Raw genomic sequence first — 20,865 nt, 5'->3', positions numbered from 1 at the left:
ACAACTTGTAACACTGGCCAACTCATCTTCCGGAGTCTGGACTATAAGCAATCTGCCAGCCTGTACTTTGACTTGATGGAAGCGCCCGACAAGTGGACATATGTGGATTTTGCATACAGAGTAAAGACACATTTGGTAAATCGCCTTAGACGCGTCCCTGGGGAGGGTGCTACAGGCTCCGTCGCCCCTACAGATGGAAGCTGGCAAGGAAAAGACAGGTCCAGATTGGGATCCCTGGGCTACATGTGAAAACAGATTGGAGGGGGTCGGAGTGGATGTGGGGGGCCAGGGAGGGGGTGTGTGGTTCTGAAATGCTGTACAGACCCATACCCAGAGGTAGGACAAAGGATAGGAGGAAGGACCACACAAAGCACTGACTCAGAGCATACGTCTGACTCCTCTATCTTCTGGGTCAGCCTCCAGGTGCATGTTTTTGTTCAGAACTGGAGAACATTACCCAGGTATTTCTTTTACCAGCTCCCCACTTTCCTAGGAAACAAACGGTCCCTTCCACACTCCCCTCCAAACATCTCCTTCTTGGTCAATATTCCCATAATCACTACCTGTTCCAAAATTGGGGCCATGCATTTGGCCTCTATTACTTCGGTCAGTTTTAAGTGAAATCAATCCCAAATATTCACTGGAAGGACTGATGCTGAAGCTCCAATACTTCGGCCACCTGATGCGAAGAGCCAACTTATTGGAAAAGACTCTGATGCTGGGAAAGATTGAGGGCAGGAGGAGAAGGGGGAGCAGCAGAGGATGAGATGGTCAAATAGCATCACCGACTCAACGGACAGGAATTTGAGCAAACTCGGTGAGGTAGTAGAGGAAAGCGGAGCCTTGTGTGCTGCAGTCCTTGGGGTTACAAAGAGTTGGACACGACTGAGCAAGTGAACAACATCTCACTGAATCTTTGCAAGAACCCTTGCAATAAGCCCTAGTCCTTTCCTGGTTGTGCAGAAACTGAGCTCAGAGGGATGTAATAGCCTACCCTTGTTCACACAGCTGGCAAATGGCTCGGCCTGGATGTGAACCCTCTCTCTCTGACCCCAAAAGTCACAAAACCTCCAAGGATGCTCCATGAAGACCAAGCAGTCAATCTATATATTGGGATTGCTTTCCTTCTGATAGTTTAGCACGACCTCTTTTATTTCTGAGTATCTGGATCCACTTACCCCTGGTAACATTCAACAGATGTTTCTGAGCCTGGGTGGGACGGCTGCAGTGGTCGCTTAGACGGGGATAATAACCCTGAGGAGTTCACAGTCAGCTGAAGGAGATGGATCCATACACAGGAGCAACAATCCACAATGTGATCAACAAGGATAGTGGGGTGCGTGGGTGCGTGGGTGCATGCGTGGCCTGGGAACCCTCTGCCTGGGAGCCCTGAAATGCCCAGAACTGGATTGTAATAGGAGAAACAGACCTCGTCCCAGCAGAGATGGGGGAGGACTGGGCATTCCAGGAACAGTGAACAGTTTATGAAGGCATGTCAGAGGTTGGGGGTTTGGGAGACCTGATTGCATGGTGATACTTGAGTGAAGGAGTCTCAGCTGGCCGGAACTAGGGTGTGAAGGGCCCCAGTGGAGACTGGGGGGCAAGCTGTTCGTGTTCTTAAGCTCTACTGAGCACGTCATCATGAGTTAGCCTTGTGTTGAGCACTTCACAGACACGATGACCACATCACTTAAATAAGGAAACTGAAGTTCAGAGCCAGAGTGGATTTTATATTTTATATCATCATGCTTGCTCTGTATCTTTGAAAATGTTCTGAAAAGTCAAGGAAACACATGTTCTTCTTCATTCAGATCGAGAAATAAAATCTTACCAATCGGGGTGATGGCTTTTCCTGTCATCCTTCACATCTCCCTCGTCCCCAAGAGGTAAACACTTCCTGAATGGTAAGATCATGGCATCCGGTCCCGTCACTTCATGGCAAATAGATGGGGAAACAGAGGAAACAGCGGCTGACTCTATTTTTCTGGGCTCCAAAATCACTGCAGATAGTGATTGCAGCCATGAAATTAAAAGACGCTTACTCCTTGGAAGGAAAGTTATGACCAACCAGAACAGCATATTAAAAAGCAGAGACATTACTTTGTCAACAAAGGTCCGTCTGGTCAGGGCTATGGTTTTTCCAGTAGTCATGTGTGGATGTAAGAGTTGGACTATAAAGAAAGCTGAGAGCCGAAGAATTGATGCTTTTGAACTGCGGTATTGGAGAAGACTCTTGAGAGTCCCTTGGACTGCAAGGAGATCCAATCAGTCCATCCTAAAGGAGATCAGTCCTGGGCGTTCATTGGAAGGACTGATGTTGAAGCTGAAACTCCAATATTTTGGCCACCTGATGCGAAGAACGGACTCATTTGAAAAGACCCTGATGCTGGGAAAGATTGAGGGCAGGAGGAGAAGGGGATGACAGAGGATGAGATGGTTGGATGGGATCACCGATTTAATGGACATGGGTTTGGGTGGACTCCGGGAGTTGGTGATGGACAGGGAGGCCTGGCATGCTGTGGTTCATGGGGTCTCAAAGAGTCGGACATGACTGAGCAACTGAACTGAACCGAACTGAATGGTTTCTGTGTCATTCATCTGAATTTCCTTATACTTTTAGTACATGTATGCATTCCTAGCAACAGAGAGTATCATTTTGTTTTTAATGTTTTAGAACTCTACATGAGCGAATTACACAACTTGATCTTCTGCAACTTGCTTCCTATTCCCCCACTTATGATGATTCATAAAGGAATTTCTAGTCATTTTCACTGCAGTGTAGACTTTCACTGCCCTGTCTACCATTTGTTTAAGCATTTTGTCCACTGATGAGGCTGTTTTAGCTTTCTTACTAGGATAATGTGGTTGCAGTGAGCAAAAAGTCCTCCAGATTTATCCCAGAAGCCAAGTCTCTGGGTCACTGGGTATCGAGCATCATTTCTAGATATGGTCACCTTGTCCTCCAGAGAGGTGGTACCCATTCCCCCTCTACCGGCAGTGTATCAGAGTTGTCTGTGCTGTACAACATCTTCATCAACACTTTCTGCCATCCTCCCCTTTGCTTGTTGCCAGTCTCACCAGTGTGAAATGGCACTTCCTGTGGTTCTATTTTGCATTTCCTTGACTGAGTGAGGCTGAATCTCTTTTGATATTAGACATTCATGTTTCCCCTTCTTAGAATTGCCTGTTTATGTTTTTGATTCAGTTTTCTCTTGTCTCTTTTGAAAACTGACTTGTAGATCTCTAGTTATCACGTTTCACATGTCTTCTTTTGATAAACAGAAGTTATGCTCTAATTAAATGTATGTTTTTCTTGATAGTTTGTGCTTTTTGAATCTTTAAGGAATCTTTTCCTACTAAAAAGTTTTTGCATTTAAGTTTTTAATCTACCTGGAATTGATCTTGCTTTATGCATGGTGTGAGGTAGGGATTCCATCTAATTTTCTTCCAACATGGATGTCCAATTGTTCCATAAAAACCGTTTATACAAAAGTCTGCCCTTTCCCCAGTGGCTTGCAGTACCACTCTGCCACAGATGAAGTTCCATACATGTATCTATGTTTGCAGCCTCTATTCTAGCCCATTGGCCTATTTATCTATCCCTGGGCTAATATCATACAGTCTAGTTGTACCTTTTTAGACCCTTAGCACCTCCTTGAATTCAAAGAGCTAGTGGCTTCCCCTGATCAGATCCACGTCTATTCATCTTTATGTCTCTTTCATCATTCATTATATAAACATCCACATCATGCTTTTGTTTGCAAAAGCCTTCTGACACTCAATCTCTTGGGCTCCTCTTATGCAGAAGAGGAAACGGAGGTACAGAGGAGATGATCTGCCAAGGTCACACAGCCAGAAAGTGTTCTTGTAGGATTGCAGAGCCGCCCTGTCCATCCATCCATCCCATTTTGCCCAGGCTCTGAAGACCTCTATCTGATCCTCCAGCTCAGCTCATCTGGGGCAGGATTTTCACTTTTCTTTCTTTTCTCAGCAAGTCGATCCTGAGTGGTGTGTGTGTGTGTGTGTGTGTGCGCGCGCCCCCGCGAAATCCCACTTCCGGGAGGCTCTTCCCAGTACTGGAGACCAGTAGGGAGAGTGAGACCTAGGGTGGGCACATTTTCTGGGAAGTCTGAGGCCTGGAGTCTGCAGGAAAGTAGACCGGCGGGGTTTCGGAGTCTATCTAGTAGAGAGCCCTTTCCCTGGGCGTGCCCTTGGGACCCGGGAGCCGCCTTCAAAGAGGACGCTGGCTTCTCCCAGGAATTAGAGGCTTCCTCCCGCCCTCCCGCCTCCCGAGGCAGGAATGCGAAGGATCAGCTTTCAGCCGAGCAGCGGCTGCCGTTCCGGGGAGCTCCCGGTGCAGGCCTTTCCTGAGCTGTCGAATTAACTGGTTCTGTCTGTCCAACTGGGAGAGCAGCTCTTGATAAAAATAGCGCCCTGCCCAGCGCGACCCGCGCTCGCCGGCAGCCCGGCCGCGACAGTCCCAGGAGCCCTGGGAGCCCCGCACCAGGAGTTCCCACCCCGGGGCCTGGCCCAGGTCCCACCCCCGACGCCAAGGCCGAGGCCCCAGGGCACAGCGCTGTCCCTACAGGTGCCGCGGAGGGTGGAAGGCCCGCGGGCCGAGGAGCTGCTGAAGCCGTCCGGGATGGGAGCCGGCGGCGCGGCCTCCCACTCGCTCGCCTGGGCCTCCCTGCCGCTGCTGGGGCCTCCCGCCGGCGCCCTCTGCGAGGACACGCTTTGCTGCCGAGGTAAGACCGGGCCGGCTGCCGGCGCGCCCTTCGCTCTTCCCAGGCACTTGTTGGCGCCTCTTTCTCTTTCCCTACCGGGATCCACGGAGAAGGACGAGGGGCCGGCCCAGCGGCGGGGGACGAGGGTGGGGGTGGGGGTGGGGGGCGGCGAAAACAGGCGTCGGAACCCGAGCAGGGCTTGGGGAGAAGAATCAGGCGCTCTCTGCAAACTCACCTTTGATTTGAAAAAAGTCGCAGTCTCGCCACCACGTTCGAAAAGTTCTTCCCTCCCTTTGGCCTCAGTCTTCCTATCTGGAAAATGGGACAATAAAACCGTCCCGCTTTAAATTTGACTGTGATCCCGAAGGAAGTTGGGGAACCTGCTGAAACGAATCGCAAGCACATTCTGGAGATGTTTGCCCCAACTCTGCTGAGGTTGAGAATTTGTTGGTGGGAGGCCTGGACGTCCCTTCCCATTGACACAACCCCCGCCCTACCCCGACCCCACCCCGCCTCTCCCGGACCTCCGGACCTAGCATCAGTCCACAGCCACTGCGGGTGGAGATCGAAGGGAGGCGCACAGCAGAGTTTAAGGGGTCAACCGAGGGGCGAAAATCCTTGCGGGAGAGGAGGGTGAAGAGTGAAAGAGGGGTGGGTAGCCCACAAGGTTCTCGGGCTAAAGCTGGGATTAATTCCCAGGAACACCGGCCACACAGAGGGCCTCCGCAGGCTAGCCTGAGCCGGGGGAGGGGAGTAGGGGGTGTGGCCAGACCCAGATCGCGGGTGCGAGGTGGTGTGGGATGGGAGGGGGCGTGTGGCCCGGCCTCGATCCCGGGCCAAAGTGGGGACTGGGGGCTTGTGCGGAGAGCGGAGGGGATCGGCCCTGCCCAGTCCGGCCGGGGTGGGTGGTAGTAGCGGGGTCGATTGGCCAAACAGGTGCGCCCCCGCCTCTCCCCTCCCCGCCTCCGCTGGGTCCTGGCCGGGCGGGCGGAGCTGCGGGTGGCGGGGCCTGCGATTGGCGGGGCTGGGCCGGCCGAGTGGCCGGGGGAGCCCGGGAGTCAGAGCACCGCGGTGCAGGCGGAGGCGCGGGGCCGGCCGGAGCGCGCTACCGGGGGCCCGCTGCCTGCCTGGCCGGCTCCGCTCCTCTCGGCCTGGCCGACGCTACGGAAACTTTCCTGGGCTCCGAGACCCCCCGACCTCGCCACCTCGCGACTCCACTCTGCGCTGCTCGGGCTCTGGTGCCTTTGGGATGGCAGAGCCCAGCGCCCAGGCCGGCGAGTAGAGGTAAGAGCTAGGCACCCCCGAGTCAGTATGAGGGGGGTTTCCGAGGTCCTAGAGGGATCGGGGCTTGGAAAGGATCCGGGGACCCTGATGGGAGGTGTAGTGGTGCCTGACTGAGGAGTGGGCTGCGGCTTTGCTTTTCCTACCCTTCTACGCTACAGCCCCCTATGCCGCAAGGACCTTTGCGTGGTGCAGAGATCTTTATAAACTTTTAGTGCGCCTGCCTAGACCGCTGGGTCCTTGGGAGAGTACCGCGCGGTGTTAACAAGGGGTGTTGCAAGGAAAGCACCCCAGCTGGCGGGGGTTGACTGGGGGGTTTATGCAGCCTCCCAACCCCAACGCTTCCAAGTGGTCGCCCCAAACCTCGGTCCTTCTTCAGGTCCCCTCTGGAGGCTGATGACTGGACAGCCACTCCTCTCTGCCTGGAGCCAGGCACCCCAGGGCACCCAAGTGTGGGGTGTTGTTTTGTTCAACCAGTAGCCACTCCTCAGTTTTCAGGGGAGGGGGGCGGAGTCATTGAAGTGAGATTTCTTTTCTGTTTCCTGGGCTGCCTTGAACACTACCCTCCAGAAAATATCTTGAGCAAGCAGAGTGGGAACAGGGACCAAAGCCATCTAGGATCCAGTCCCCAGCCTGGTGGGAATCACTGTGGGCTTTTCTGGTTTCTGAACGGTCCGTTCTCTCCAGGTGTCAAGCTGTCTGGCTTGAGTCATATGGATACTGCACTTCTCCTCTCCTGCCCTCTTCTTTTATGTAAGGCAGAAATTAATTTTGATTTGAATTTAATTTTAACTGAGGATGACTAGGTAGGTCGCTTTTCACCTATGAGGGTCATCCTTTTTGATGATCATCATTATTGCTTCTCAATATCAAAGCCAAATGCCTTTCTATTTTCTTGACCTGAGATGGTCCACTTGAGCGTTAAAAAAAGATACCAGACACAAGCTTTGGAGCCCAGAGAACCTGGGTTCAGACCCCAGCCTGGCCATTCATCCACTGTGCGTCTTCGGGCCGGCTTCCTAACCTCTCTGAGCTCAAAGTTTCCACTCCTGGAGGCTGTGGTGAGGCTTTTGTGAGGTTAGGCATGGAAGGTATCTGACTTAAAGGACAACAGCTTTGGATTGCCAGTCTGCATCCTGGAACTTGGGCCTTCTTGCTGCCAGAGTGACCCAGATCCTTTGTGACTCAGTTTCCTCTTCTCTCAAAAGTCAGTGTGGACCGCTTTCTCAGCCGCTCTTAACTAGTCCTTTTGAGAAAAGTACACAAATGTATGTACCCACCTCCCCAAAGCATATGATTTCAGTGGGTTTGCAGGCCTCAGATTTAAGACAGTCCCATCCATCCCCATCCTTGTCATGAATTATTTGGAAGATATAAGGCCTTCTGTCTACCACAATCTGCTCCCACCCCTCTTGAATGCTAGGTGGTAGCAGCTGTAAATATCAGGGGAAATTAACCAGCACATGGGGAGAGGGGTTGATGTGCAGAATCTGGCCAAAGTCACCTTCAAGATCATCCACCCGCTCCATCCCCATTCTGCTTTGTCCAAGCTGCATCTCCACCTGGTGAGCATCTAGTCTTTTTTGCTGGGCTCCTCGAGTGGCAGCCCACCAGGCAGCCAGTTTCATGATTGGGCAACTCCAGTCTGTTCAAAAATTCTTCCTGTTTGGAGTAGAAGTTCTGTGTCTCTGTTACTTCTACCCACTGGTTCTGGTACAGACCTTCAGGCATCTCTTATTGGCTCAATTATTCACTGTGGTCCCCTGGTGCCTGCATTCTGTTCCTTCCCGGAGGCGTTCAACACACCGAACTGAATCTGGCAATGATCATAACACCATTTATTGAGTGTTTGTTATATGCTGGACCCAGTACTGAGCACTTCACACGTACTATTTCCATATAAGACAGCCCCATGAGGTGGGTTCTTTTCTTACCCTCATTTTGGAAATGAAGAAACACGTTTAGAGAGGTTAAGAGATCCACCCAAGGTCACACAACCCATAAGGAGCGGGGCTACATCCCAAAGGCAGCATCTGCCTTTAGGACCCATGGCTCCACTCCTACTTCTGTCCTGTGCATATAAGAAACACGTCACTCCCTTGAGCTGGTTACTTTCCCTTCCTGGAACATGATGTTATACCCACTGGGGCGGGGAGTGGGGAGGATGACTGCTCTCTGTGAAGGGCTGTGGAAGTCTCCTGGGTGGATGTCACACATTATGGGGTAGGCTCTCGGAGGACAGAAGTACCCTGATAAGGCCTCTCCTGCCACAGTGGATATGCATGGCCATGTGCCCTTGGCTCCCAGGAGGCCCTGAGTGCCATTCCCAACCCCACTTCCACCCCCATCCCTCCAGATATCGAGCCTCTGCTTTCTAGAAGGATTGGAAGATGTTGGATGAAGCCCAGGTGCACAGATTTCTCAGCCTGGGTGATGGGGACCCTGGACAGGTGGGTAGGACCTGCTCCACACACGCCCTCTTCCTCCTCCATGGCCCCACAATGGCCTCTGATCTCTCATAGAGGAGGTTCAGTTCAGTTCAGTTCAGTCGCTCAGTCGTGTCCAACTCTTTGCAACCCCATGAATCGCAGCACGCCAGGCCTCCCTGTCCATCACCAACTCCCGGAGTTCACTCAGACTCACGTCCATTGAGTCAGTGATGCCATCCAACCATCACATCCTCTGTCATCCCCTTTTCCTCCTGCCCCTAATCCCTCCCAGCATCAGAGTCTTTTCCAATGAGTCAACTCTTCATATGAGGTGGCCAAAGTACTGGAGTTTCAGCTTTAGCATCACTCCTTCCAAAGAACACCCAGGACTGATCTCCTTTAGAGTAGACTGGTTGAATCTCCTTGCCATCCAAAGGACTCTCAAGAGTCTTCTCCAACACCACAGTTCAAAAGCATCAATTCTTTGGCGCTCAGCTTTCTTCACAGTCCAACTCTCACATCCATACATGACCACCAGAAAAACCATAGCCTTGTCTAGACAGACCTTTGTTGACAAAGAAATGTCTCTGCTTTTGAATATACTGTCTAGGTTGGTCATAACTTTCCTTCCAAGGAGTAAGCGTCTTTTAATTTCATGGCTGCAATCACCATCTGCAGTGATTTTGGAGCCCCCCAAAATAAAGTCTGACATTGTTTCCACTGTTTCCCCATCTATTTCCCATGAAGTGATGGGACCAGATGCCATGATCTTCGTTTTCTGAATGTTGAGCTTTAAGCCAACTTTTTCACTCTCCACTTTCACTTTCATCAAGAGGCTTTTGAGTTCCTCTTCACTTTCTGCCATAAGGGTGGTGTCATCTGCATATCTGAGGTGATTGATGTTTCTCCCAGCAATCTTGATTCCAGCTTGTGCTTCTTCCAGCCCAGCGTTTCTCATGATGTACTCTGCATATAAGTTAAATAAGCAGGTTGACAGTATACAGCCTTGACGTACTCCTTTTCCTATTTGGAACCAGTCTGTTGTTCCATGTCCAGTTCTAACTGTTGCTTCCTGACCTGCATATAGATGTCTCAAGAAGCAGGTCAGGTGGTCTGGTATTCCCAACTCTTTCAGAATTTTCCACAGTTTATTGTGATCGACATAGTCAAAGGCTTTGGCATAGTCAATAAAGCAGAAATAGATGTTTTTTGGAACTCTCTTGCTTTTTCCATGATCCAGTGGATCATAGAGGAGGTGCTGTTCTCTAACCTCTGGAGGAGGGGAGTGGGGAGGGGGGCCACGTGTTCATTGGTGTTTTTTAAATTATTATTTTAATAAAAAATTCTTTGGCCACACCCTGCGGTATATGAAACCTTAGTTCTCAGACCAGGGATTGAACTTCCACCTCCTGCTTTGGAAGACAGAGTCTTAACCACTGGGCCACTGGGAAAGCCCTGTATTGGGGTTTTAAATTCACTGGAGATTCATTTAAATTCACTGGAGATCCATCCTTTCTGCTGGTCAGTGGGAAGGTCTGCTGACCTGCAGGGAAACAGCTGGAGGGCTGGACAGGGCTGGGGCCAGGAGGGGTGAGGGGTAAAGGAACCGCCTGCCTGGGCCTTGGCCGAGTCCCTGTCCCAGCCTCCTAGCTCTGCTGTACACAGAGCCCTTGTTCCACTTGATCCTTTTTGATCTCCTGAAAACACTGAATTAGTAAACACGCATTTTATGGACGAGGTCATTGGAGTCCAGGAAGCTGCAGTGACAGGTCCAAAGCTCTCCTGTCTGTGTGTGTGGGGGCGGAGGTGGTAAGGTCTAAACTTGAACCTGGGTTCCTTAACGATAGCACACGTGTTTTCTGCACTGTATCCCATGCCTCATTATTTTCTGCCCCACCTGTTTGGGACCTTGGTGCCAGAGTCTTTGACTGGGCCACCATGGGGCTGTGTGATCCTGAGTAGGGCTGGTCATCCCTTAAAGCTTTGGTTTCCTTGTCTGTAATGGGTGGGTGGGGGTATGTTTAGCTAGATCTCTAAGATTCTTCCCAACCTTGACATTCACAGGTTACCCTTTTTTTCTGCATTTCTGGGGGCAGACTTGGGGGTTACTCATGATGGGCTCAGGGCATGGGTGGCTTGTTGGGTGGGGTTGGAGGGCAGAGTGCTGCACGGGTGCTTGTTATGAAACCAGTCAAAAGGGCTTTTGTGGGCTCAGTGTCCAGGACCTTCAGGGAGCTGGGCTGGGGGTTGGGCAGCAGGAAGATTCTCAGGGCTGGGTGAGGTGGCTGACTCTGAACAGTGCAGGAGGGTGATGGTGGGAATGACTGGGGGTTGTGGATGGGGGCTGAGGGGGAGCACAGGGCTCTGAGATTGATCCAGCAGCATCCCGCTCTCAGCCCAGGACAACCTTGGCCGAGAGACCAAGAGAAGATCCTAGTCTCTCTGTTTCTTTTTTTGGCTGTGACACAAGGTATTATGGGATCTTAGTTCCCCTACCAGGGATCGAACCCATGCCCCCTGCATTGGAAATACAGAGTCTTAACCACTGGGCCACTAGGGAAATCCCTGAGAACATCGTAGCCTCTTTTACTCCTTCTGAGCCACTACCGTCTCTCCATGGGGCATCCCCAGCCTTCCCTTGAGTCCAGCCCCTCTCAGCTGGCGTCTGTGTTGGGACTGAGGGGTTTCCAATTGCCTGCTCTCCATGCCAGAGCCGTCTCCCACCCCCCACATTCTGGCTTCCTAAGGCAGGCCCTTGTCAACTGTAGCCTCTGCCAGCCTCCTGCTCTCAGCTTCTACTCCATCGTGCGTCTTCTTCCCTTCCTGGGGGTGGATCCTTGTCCCCCACCCACGAGATCAAACCCGTAACTCCCTGGCCTGGCCATCAAGTCTCCACGCCCACTCCAGCTTCCCTCCCTGCCTCTTCTCCCTCTGTTCTTCAAGCTGTCTGCTTCCCGGTCTCCGTCTGTGACTCCTGTATGGTCTTCTCTTTCGGCCACTGCTTCATTGCCCAAATTCTAACTGCCCCTCGGGATCTGGCACAAATGTCACTTCCACTGGGTCTCATCACCAAGGGGTAGCCATCCCCCTGTGCGGTCCTGGCTTGCAGCTCTTATCAGCTGCCTTGCTTTACACATTGTCATCGGCTTATCTGTCTCCTGAGATGGGTTCTGAACTTCTTGAGGGCAAGGCCCAGCTCTCTCTCTCATCTAGGTGCCCACGGAGTGGGTGGGGCTCGACGAGGGCCTTTCTTGGTCTGGTAAGTGCTCATAAAGCCTTGTAGAGTCGGACACTGGCTTGTAATTGGGCTTGGTTTTTATGCTCTTGGCTCAGAGCTTTTGCCTGCATCCTACTCCCTGGTGTGAACAGGTGGGGGTCCTGTCTATCTGTGTTCTGGGCTAAGCCGGCTCCAGCCGAGAGATGCACAGAGGCTTTTTGGAGAGGCTTTTCTGCCTCCTTTGGCTCGTTCTTGATCTGCTATTTAAGAAAGTCTATTCTGGCTTTGTGGCATCAAAGACAGAGAGGCCCGGAACCAGGCCTGAAAAGGGTACCTTGTCAGCACCCCCACCTGCAGGCGGAACCACAGGTCTCAGAGGAGCATAGCCAAGATGCACCTGATTCTCTAGAACTCAGAAGGGTTTGTCAGGTATATCCAAAGGGTCTGTGAGGTCCTGGGGATTGTCTTGGGGGTCCTGAGACATGGTTCCAGAGGCACCCGGGGATCCCGTGACTTTTCTAGGGCTGCAGAGACTGACTGTCTTTGTGTTTAGCAAAGGTCATTGAGCCAGGAGGGGGGCTTTCCTTGATGACGAGTCCCCATTCAGAATGAGGCTTTTTTCCTTCTAAACTTGCTTCCCTGCTAGCATCATTTGCTGAACATGGTCATAGGTGGTGGGAGGTGGGCAAGGTGGGCCGGAGGGGAAGAAACTTTGGTCAACACCCACACAGCTGGCCCACATGTCCAGGGAAGAGGTCTGTGTCCCCAAGTGCAAAGTCTTCATCTCCTTGTAGGTCACAGTGGCTATTAAAGACCCATCTTGGAGTAAGGTCCAAGGGATGCTGATGGTGCTGGAGGGAGAGAAGCGAGATTGGTGATGGTCTGGCTTTAGGTTCAGATGCTGCCCAAGTCCCTTGTCCGGTTAGAAGCCAGCAAGGGCCCTTGAAGTCCTGTCTCTCCCAGCGTGCCCTTGTTACTGAGTGTCCTGTCACTTTGGTTTTCTCCATTCACTGGTCTCCACCCCTTCCTCTAGCCCCAGACTGAGCATCCTAGCACGGGTCCCTTAGAGCTGACTCTTATCTAGGCTGTCCCAGGCCCCACCTCCTCAGAGAGCGTGGGGTGGGAAGGAGTGGTAAATGAATGGATGAATGACTAAATGCCTTTCTCAGCAGCTTTGGTGACCCTGTCTGTCACCGGCTGGAGAAGATGTGACAACTGAGTCCACCAGGAAATGGCTGTCTGACGGGGGGCAGGGGGACCCAGCCAGACATAATGGAAGCTGGCGCTGGCTGGAGTCGGGATCTGGGAGCCTTTCCCGTCCATCAAAGCTGGCGCTGCTTCCGGGAGGAGAGAATTCCCAAAGGCTCCGCCAGGCCCCCTGATATGGATCTGCCGGGTGTATGTGAGGGATTTGTTTTTCGGTCAGGATGTGGGGAGTTAAAAATAGGCCTCCTAATCCCTTGGGTTCGTGTCAGACTTGAGGCTGTGCAGGGCCCTTTGGCTCCATTATCTCACTCGAGTGGCTCGGCAGCGGCTGACGTGGGTAGAGGTCGCACTGCCCGCTTTATAAAGGAGCACGTGAAGGCCTGCGCCCGAGTTCTGCTTGAGGCTGAACCCAGCGTTTGGTGGCAGAACCTAGGTTTGTTCCCTGGCCCCCTAATGCCTGTGTTCTTTATTCTTGCCAGGGGCCCAGTTGAAGTCTAAAGCCAACATGCGGCAGGAGGGCAGGGGTTGGTTGAAACAATAGGGATAAGTTATTAAGAGACGCTTCCCTGATGGCCCAACAGTAAAGAATCCGGCTGCCAAGCAGCAGATACAAGTTTGATCCCTGGGTCAGGAAGATCCCCTGGAGAAGGAAATGGCAACCCACTGCAGTAGTCTTACCTGGGAAATCCCGTGGACAGAGGAGCTTGGCGGACTGTCGTCCCTGGGATCGCAAAAGAGTCAGACACAGCTTGGCAACTAAACAACAACAGCTGAGTGAAGCAGCAAGGGAGACTCAAGATGGATCAAGGCCCCAGGCGTTGGGGAGCAGCGGGGGGGGGGTGGATCAAGGCCCCAGGCATTGGGGAGCAGTGGGAGGCTGTAAGTGCTGAAGCAGGGATGTGGGGGGAGGTGGGGTAGCAATGAGAGTGAGGCAGAAAAGCACCATCAGGACCTGAGATGGAACCCCTTGCAAGTCATAATAAAGGGTGTGAACCTGATGCTGTAGGCAGTGGGGAGCCATCGAGGATTCCAGAGCACAGCAGTTGCTGCTTTATCAAAGGCGCAGTGCGATGTGCCCCTCTGGCTTTGCTATCTGTGTCCTTTTATAGTGTTTGGTAGAGCAGATTTGGGGAAGGGGGATTTTTTTTTGGCCACACCAGGTGGCAAGCAGGGTCTTAGTTCACCTAGCCAGGGATGGAACCCGCGCTCCCTGCAGTGGAAGCGTAGAGTCTTAATCACTGGATGACCAGGGAAGTCCCAGTAGAGCAAATTTTTATTTTGATCCTTCTTTATCCAGAAGACACCCTGCCCCTCCCCAGCTCTCTGTCTGGAACCTCGTGCTATAGAGGAGGGGGAGCCCCATGTTCTGCTGCCTCTGGGTTCCAGGGTAAAGTCTGTCTGGGCTTCTTGGCTTCCTCCTGTTTTTAATCTCATTCTCCTGCTTGTCTATCTGTCTGTCCTCGCTGTGGTGGGAGGAATTAAGGGAGAGGGAGGAGGCAGTGACTGAAGTTGGCGGAAGGTGCATCTGTCCCAGCCTGATTCACTGAAACTTTTACAGGCTGGGTGAGTGCCTCCTGGCCCCTGGCAAGCTCCCAGACCACCAGGCTCTCCTTCCACACATTTTAGTGACTTTTGTCCTCTAACCCATACCTTTATTGGCTCTTTGCTTCTTCCTCAGGTAGAGGGAGACCCTGGTGGGCAGGATGGGAGGTAAACCAGATCTCTCAGAGCCTTGGAAACCCGTCATCCATCCATTTTAGAGTTGGGCAGACAGAGGCGTAGGTTTGTTGGGACTTGAACGCAGATCTCCAGCCCCGTCCTGGCTGCAACACTGCCCTGCTTTTTTCAGAGCCATCTGCTTCTGGGTGCCAAGAGCAGGGGTTCCCAGCTCTCCATGAATCTTGGTTCTGCAGCCTGGGCTCCTCCCGGGGCTGGGAGCCAGCTGTGCTGAGCCTACGGGTTCCCGGAGAGGGCTCTTGGCGTCTGCGTCGGCTGAGTCACACAGATGAGCTCACTGCTCACCTCGGGATGGGGGAGGATGCCAAGGTTTGGGAACTTTCACTCTGAGCCACTTGTCGATTTTTTGTGTGTATATCTGTAAGAAAAACAAACCTGTGGGTTTGGACTTTGTACTTGGCCCATGAACTGCAGTTCTGGGCTATGCCATCTCTCAGATTCCAGGAGACTGGATCTGTGTCCAGAGCTTGAACCCAGCGTTAGTGTCTGTTCTGCCCCATCCTGGCTGGATGTGAGGGGCAGCACCTTCGTGGGCTGTACTAACCATTCCTAGCAGCTCACACTTTCTATGAGTACTTCCTGTGAGCCAGGATCTGGGCTCAAGGCTTTCCAAGTATCAGCCCCTCTGATTCTCAACAAGAGACCTGGGAGGTCCTGTTATCATCTCCATTTTGCAGATGAGAAAACCAAGGCCCAGAGAGGAGAAGTGACTTGCCTAAGCTCACCCCTCTGGAACGGGCCGAACTGGAGTTCAAATGAAAGTCTTCTCTGCTTCATAGCTTGAGGTGTCAGTCACTGTGCTTTTGTGCCTTCCAGCTGCTAGGCGAACTCCTGTGAAAGCATAAATACAGAGAAATTAGGTGTGATTAGCAGGCAAGGAGCAGGAAGGGGGTGAATGAATGAGGAGTCCTAGATTGACATCATCCCCCATATTCCTCTTCCAGCACTGGCCTCAAGCTGTCAGAGATGAGGAACATAGGAGAGCAGGTATGGCTGTATCCAGGCTCCGGGAGGGAAGGGCATGTTAGAAACCATGGTCCCACAGACAACCAGTCCTGGGCCTGTCTCTTTTCATCCCCTGTAGCTGTTGGCTTTTTCGGTGTTGATGTTAATTCCTTTGTCATCCTCCTCCAGAAGATGCCTTTAAGGCAAGATGGTTGCTGGGGGGCATTTCCCTTTGAGTGGAATTGACTGAGGCTATGTTGATTCAGATTTGGAATAGAGAGGTTTATTGTTGGATGCTAAATCCTTGGGGCTTGGGATAGGAAGTAGAGAAAGAGCCAAGCAGCTTGTTCCCACCCCAGAGGGGCCTGGTGTTGTGGAGAGGCTAAGGGTAGGGGTTAGTCTAGGGTCCATTAAACAGTCCTGGGTTGGAGTCCTGGCCGCTCCACCTACCAGCTGTGTGGCCTTGGACAAAGTTGCCTCACTTCTCTGATCCTGGGTACTCTCGTCTATACATTGGGAACAACAATAATCTCTGTCTCCTAGGGTTGTTGTTGGGGTAAAACTAGACTTGAAGCTAGAGAACACAGTACAATGTCTGTACCTTGTAAACACTTAATAAATGCTAGTGTTATTTACGTATTTATTGTTTTTGGCTGCTCTGGGTCTTTGTTGCTGCACATGGGCTTTCTCTAGTTGTGGCGAGCGGGGGCCACTCTCTAACTATGGTGCTCCGGCTTCTCACTGCGGTGGCTTGCTTGTTGTGGAGCACGGGCTCTGGGGTGCGTGGATTTCAGTAGTTGGGGTGTGTGGGCTCAGTAGTTGTGGGCAGGGGTTTAGTTGTCTTGTGGCATGACGGATCTTCTTGGATCAGGAATTGAATCTGTATAATTGCAAGAAGGATTTTTCATCACCAGACCACCAGGGAAGGCCAGTGCCAGTGTTTTTGCTCTTATCACCATTCATATTAGCACTGTTACTTGGGAACTTCTCAGTCAACTTTGCCTTGGTCTTGGGAAACTCTGGCTAATCCCCTTTCCAGAACTTACTGACTCCGGTCAAGGCAATTCTGAGTATGGAGAAGTCTGATTTAAAATGACTATATGAACTACTTATTTGTTTTTTCTTTTAAAGGTACAGAGTGACAAATTGGCCAAACAAAAACGTTTTTGAATGTGTTTTTTTAAGTGCGATACAGGGATGATTAGAGAAAGGGGATGATGGGGAAAATAGCTCTTTAAAGTGTTGAAAGTCTATCTTGCACGGCATTCACATTACACTCGAGCTTGTTTTTGCTGGTTAAGTCACTGTGGTGAGTGTTTGTCGAAGGAGCTCTGCTGGGTGAGGAGGGTGTGTGTGGGTGTGTGAGGGTGTGTGTGTATGTGTGTGTGCTCAGTCATGTCCGACTCTTTGTGAGTCCATGGACTGTAGCCTGACAGGCTCCTCTGTCCATGGGATTTCCCAGACAAGAATACTGGAGTGGGGTTGCCATTTCCTTCTCCAGGGGATCTTCCCAACCCAGGGATCAAACCTGTGTCTCTCGTGTCTCTTGTGTCGCCTGCATTTGCAGGTGGATTCCTTTCCACTAGCGCCATCTAGGAAACCCTGGGGGTGGGTGGGGAGATTCAAGTCAGTGTGAGGTTCAGCTCCTCCCTCCCTTCAGAGAGCCTCTTGGTCTGTTCCTAGGGAGAAAGCATGCCTAGTCTTTGGAGAGGCCACAGGTTGGTGTGGGGAGGGTGAGATATCAGGAGGGCTTCCTGGAGGAAATGGTGCTGGAGGCGGCCGCACTGGTTTCTGTAAACAGAATTGCAAAATCACTTCTCCCAGTGATTTCTCAGTGCCTGGTTCTCTGAGACAACCCTGCAGCCAGGTCAGCTGGGAGGTCCCAGGCCTGGCAGTCAGGACAGTTGGGGAGCAAGAAGATGTCCAATCCCTTCTGTTTCCCTGTTTAGACCTGTCCATCCCTAGAGCCCCTTTGTCTTGGGCATGCCTGTAGAGAGGGAACGGAGGCTTATGCATGAAGATTCGGGTCTGAAATCAGAGCTATATTTGTCATTTCCATTCTGTGCCCTCAGGCAAATCATTTCGCTGCCTGTGCCTCAGTTTCCCCATCTGTCTTACGAGGATAATAGTGACCCTCAGGTAACCAAGTTGTTTTGAGGATCGATGAGGTCATGCAGGTAAAGTGCTTATCACGGAGCTGGCGCAGGGTAAGTGCCTGTCATTAAAAGCTGCTCTCTGCCTGCTGTTGTTTTTAGCACAGGACACACCTCTCCACCCTGGCCTCTCCCCTCCACTGAGTTCCTGTTGTTGACATCCTCCTCACCATCTAGCTCAGGGATTTTAAGTATTTATATCCTTGCTGGAATTTCTCTTTGCATTGTCTAGTTAATTACCTAATTGAATGAAGGCAAACAATTTCGCTTCGCTTCCTTTCCTGTGGAAGTGCAGGAAGCGGCCGGTGCCTTCTTTTCTGTGATTGAGACGATTATTGAAGTATTTGATGATGATGGTGACGCCTTTCCCCCTTGAGAGGTCCTCTCCCTCTTAGAATAGCTTCTCGACCCTGTAAATCAAGCTGTAGCCACGTGCTTGGGAGGCATATATCTTGTTGAGGATGTTGATGGGTTTGGCCGCTGTTTCTTTGGGTGCCAACATGCTGTTTTGGCACCTTCTTGCCCATTCCAAGAGGGATAGTTGATAAGACAGCTTTTTAAAAATATTCAGAACTAATGACCTCTGTACGTATTTGGGGAGGACTGGCTGATGGAGCATGCATCAAAACCAAGGCTGGGGAAGAAGGCATCCCATGGCAAGGAATCACTGACTCCTCACTTCTGCTGGTGTTGGTGGCGTTGGATTCTGTCCTGCCCCTAGTGGCTCTGGGGTGGGGAAGTACAGTGATTAAGGTCATTTTCTGTTTGTTTGTTTTGGCTGTGCCATGCAGCTTGCAGGATCTTATTCCTGCAAGAGAGTTTGAACCTGGTCCCCAGCAGGAAACCTTCCGAGTCCTAACCACTGGACCACCAGGGAATTTCCAAGGGCATGGGATCTGAACTTGATGTGCTGGGGGCTTCCAGTCCCTGCCCTGCCACCTGGTAGCTGCGTGAAATGGCACAGCTGCTTAACTCGTCCTTGGCTCTAAGGTGAGGGTCCCATAAACCCCATTTCATAGGAGTTGTAAGAATTGTTCTACCCACAATGCTGGCACATGTAAGTACTCATACGAGTAAGCTGGTATATTCAAGGATCTTAAAAAAAAAGCATACCGTGTTCTTTACGCCAAGACCCTCCCCATTTGTCTTACCTTGTTCTTCTCCAGGTAATAACCCCAACCAGCAGGTCTGGGGCTCTCCCTACCTCTAGGCTGCTGCCGGGTGGTCCCTTCTATTTAGAATGTCCTTGTCCTTGCCCTCCCTTGTTCTTTCAAGACTTATCTCAAGTACTGTGCCTACATGGCATTTTCCTAGAGTTCCCGACCAGTCCCCTTAAATGCCCTACTACATCCTTGTTATGCCTTTTATCTGCAACTGTCGTTGGCCCAGGTATGTTTCATGGAAAGGCAGTCTGGAAGATACTTTGTAGAAAAGGAGTTTTGGAAAAGGCTGCATACTTGATGCCCATTCGTACAGTACCAATCCACACTAGCAATTTTAAAGGTTCTGAGAAGTTCTGCAATGCAGAAACCTGCTGAACTTTGCTTGCCCCAGAATTCTCCAAACCTCTGACCTTAGGAGACTTTCTTCTTCTTTTTTTAAAAAATTCTTTCTTTCTTTCTTCATTTTTGTCTGTGCTGGGTCTTCATTGCTGGATGGACTTTTCTCTAGTTGTGGAGAGAAGGGGCTACTCTCTCATTGTGGTGCACGGGCTTCCCATTGCGATGGCTTTTCTTGCTGTTGAGCACAGGCTCTGGGGTGCACGGGCTCCAATAGTTGTGGCTCCCAGGCTCTAGAGCACAGGCTCAATAGTTGCGGTGCACGGGATTAGTTGTTCCACGGCATGTGGGATCTTCCCGGGTCGGGGATCGAACCTGTGTCTTCTGCATTGGCAGGCGAATTCTTCACCACTGAGCCACCAGGGAAACCCTAGGATACTTTCTTCTCGGAATACCTGTTGACAAAGGCTTTGTGACCTCCTCGGGGGTGTGGCCTGTTGTAGACATCTAAAAGTTGCTCAGTCATGTCCGACTCTGAGACCTCATAGACTGTAGCCTACCAGGCTCCTCTGTCCATGGGATTTTTCAGGCAATAGTACTGGAGTGGATTGCCATTTCCTTCTCCAGGGGATCTTCCCAACCCAGGGATTGAACCCAGGTCTCCCGCGTTGTAGACAGACGCTTTACCATCTGAGCCACCAGGGAAGTCCAGTTTGATGCAATCTCCCCATTTTACAGTCAAGGAAACCAAGTAACTGGTCCCAGCTAAACCTGTGTGCCCCTCCCTCACCCCCTGGATCAAGTGGTGAGGTTCTTTATGTGGGTGTTCAGGGCCAGGTGACAAGGGACGGCTGACTGTGACCTGCTCTCAAGGGCCTTTTAGCCTTGTTGAAAGGGTGTGATGGACACATGAAATAGAGAGAGGTTAACTGCCAAACCACGCATCCCTGAGCTGCTGTGTAACAGGAACCCTGGTGCTGACCTGTCTGTATCTTGGCCAAGGAAGGACGTGAGAGTCAAATGTCCTCTGAGAACCTAGCAGTGTCCCCAGCGCTGGGACCCCAGAACTCAGCCACAATGTCTCCCACCCCAACCACCAGGAATTCCTGGGACTCCATTGTGCTCTAGTACTGAGGGGGCACAGTCAAGGAAGGGGAGAGGAGCCAGCAAGGAGGCAACAAAAGAAGGAGCAAAACCTTCTGTTTACCAATGCACACTGCCCCCTTCCTTTCTGGGGAAAAAAATACTTTCTTTTCTAGTCTTTTTTTATTATCAGACATTCTCAGGGGAGCAATTACCTGGCAGTGGGAATTATCTGCTGTCTTTATTCTAGTGCCTGTCTGCTGAAATTCCTTCTTGGAGTAATTGATTTTGGTAATTCAGAGGTGCTGAATATTATTTTAGGAGAGGGTGCCGGCGTAGAGGCAGGGGGATGCCCACGAAGGCGTGGGCGGCCAGCGGAGAGCTGCTGGTGATGGCTATGATAGGGGTGGGGCAGAGACCACAGATAATGCAGTTCTTGCCTTTGAATTTGTTCCGTCTTGTGTCGAAGGTGCGTGGGTTGCACGGGAAGTCACTTGACTGTGGAAACTGGGGCAGGTTTACCGTAGGAAATGAGCTGAGAGGCAAATGTCAGGTTTGGTCACCCCTCACCGTAGGGGCATTGGCCCCAGC

General features: G+C 51.5%; 1 protein-coding gene across 11 annotated transcripts in view; it reads left to right on the top strand.

Annotated features, from left to right (window-relative positions):
* DAB2IP (DAB2 interacting protein) overlaps positions 1-20,865 on the top strand; it is a 212,583-nt gene that overhangs the window by 22,423 nt on the left and 169,295 nt on the right. For 4 of the 11 annotated variants that reach the window (XM_086325424.1, XM_086325423.1, XM_086325422.1 and 1 more), the window contains exon 1: positions 5,790-6,008. The exons of 4 other annotated variants lie outside the window; for them this stretch is intronic. Coding sequence is in view for 2 of the 7 variants with exons in the window: in XM_086325426.1 (XP_086181552.1) it covers positions 4,643-4,745 (103 nt within the window). In the remaining 5 variants the exon portion in view is untranslated. Of the gene's footprint in view, positions 1-4,297; positions 4,746-5,789; positions 6,009-15,543; positions 15,582-20,865 lie in introns of those variants that run through there. 3 more of the 11 variants (XM_086325426.1, XM_086325437.1, XM_086325433.1) reach the window with 3 other exon arrangements.

Source organism: Bos grunniens, chromosome 11 (assembly GCF_055505025.1).
Source record: "Bos grunniens cultivar Pamir isolate PY7600 chromosome 11, Bosgru_T2T1.0, whole genome shotgun sequence".
Lineage (NCBI taxonomy): Eukaryota > Metazoa > Chordata > Mammalia > Artiodactyla > Bovidae > Bos > Bos grunniens.
This window is presented reverse-complemented; position numbering and strand designations above follow the sequence as displayed.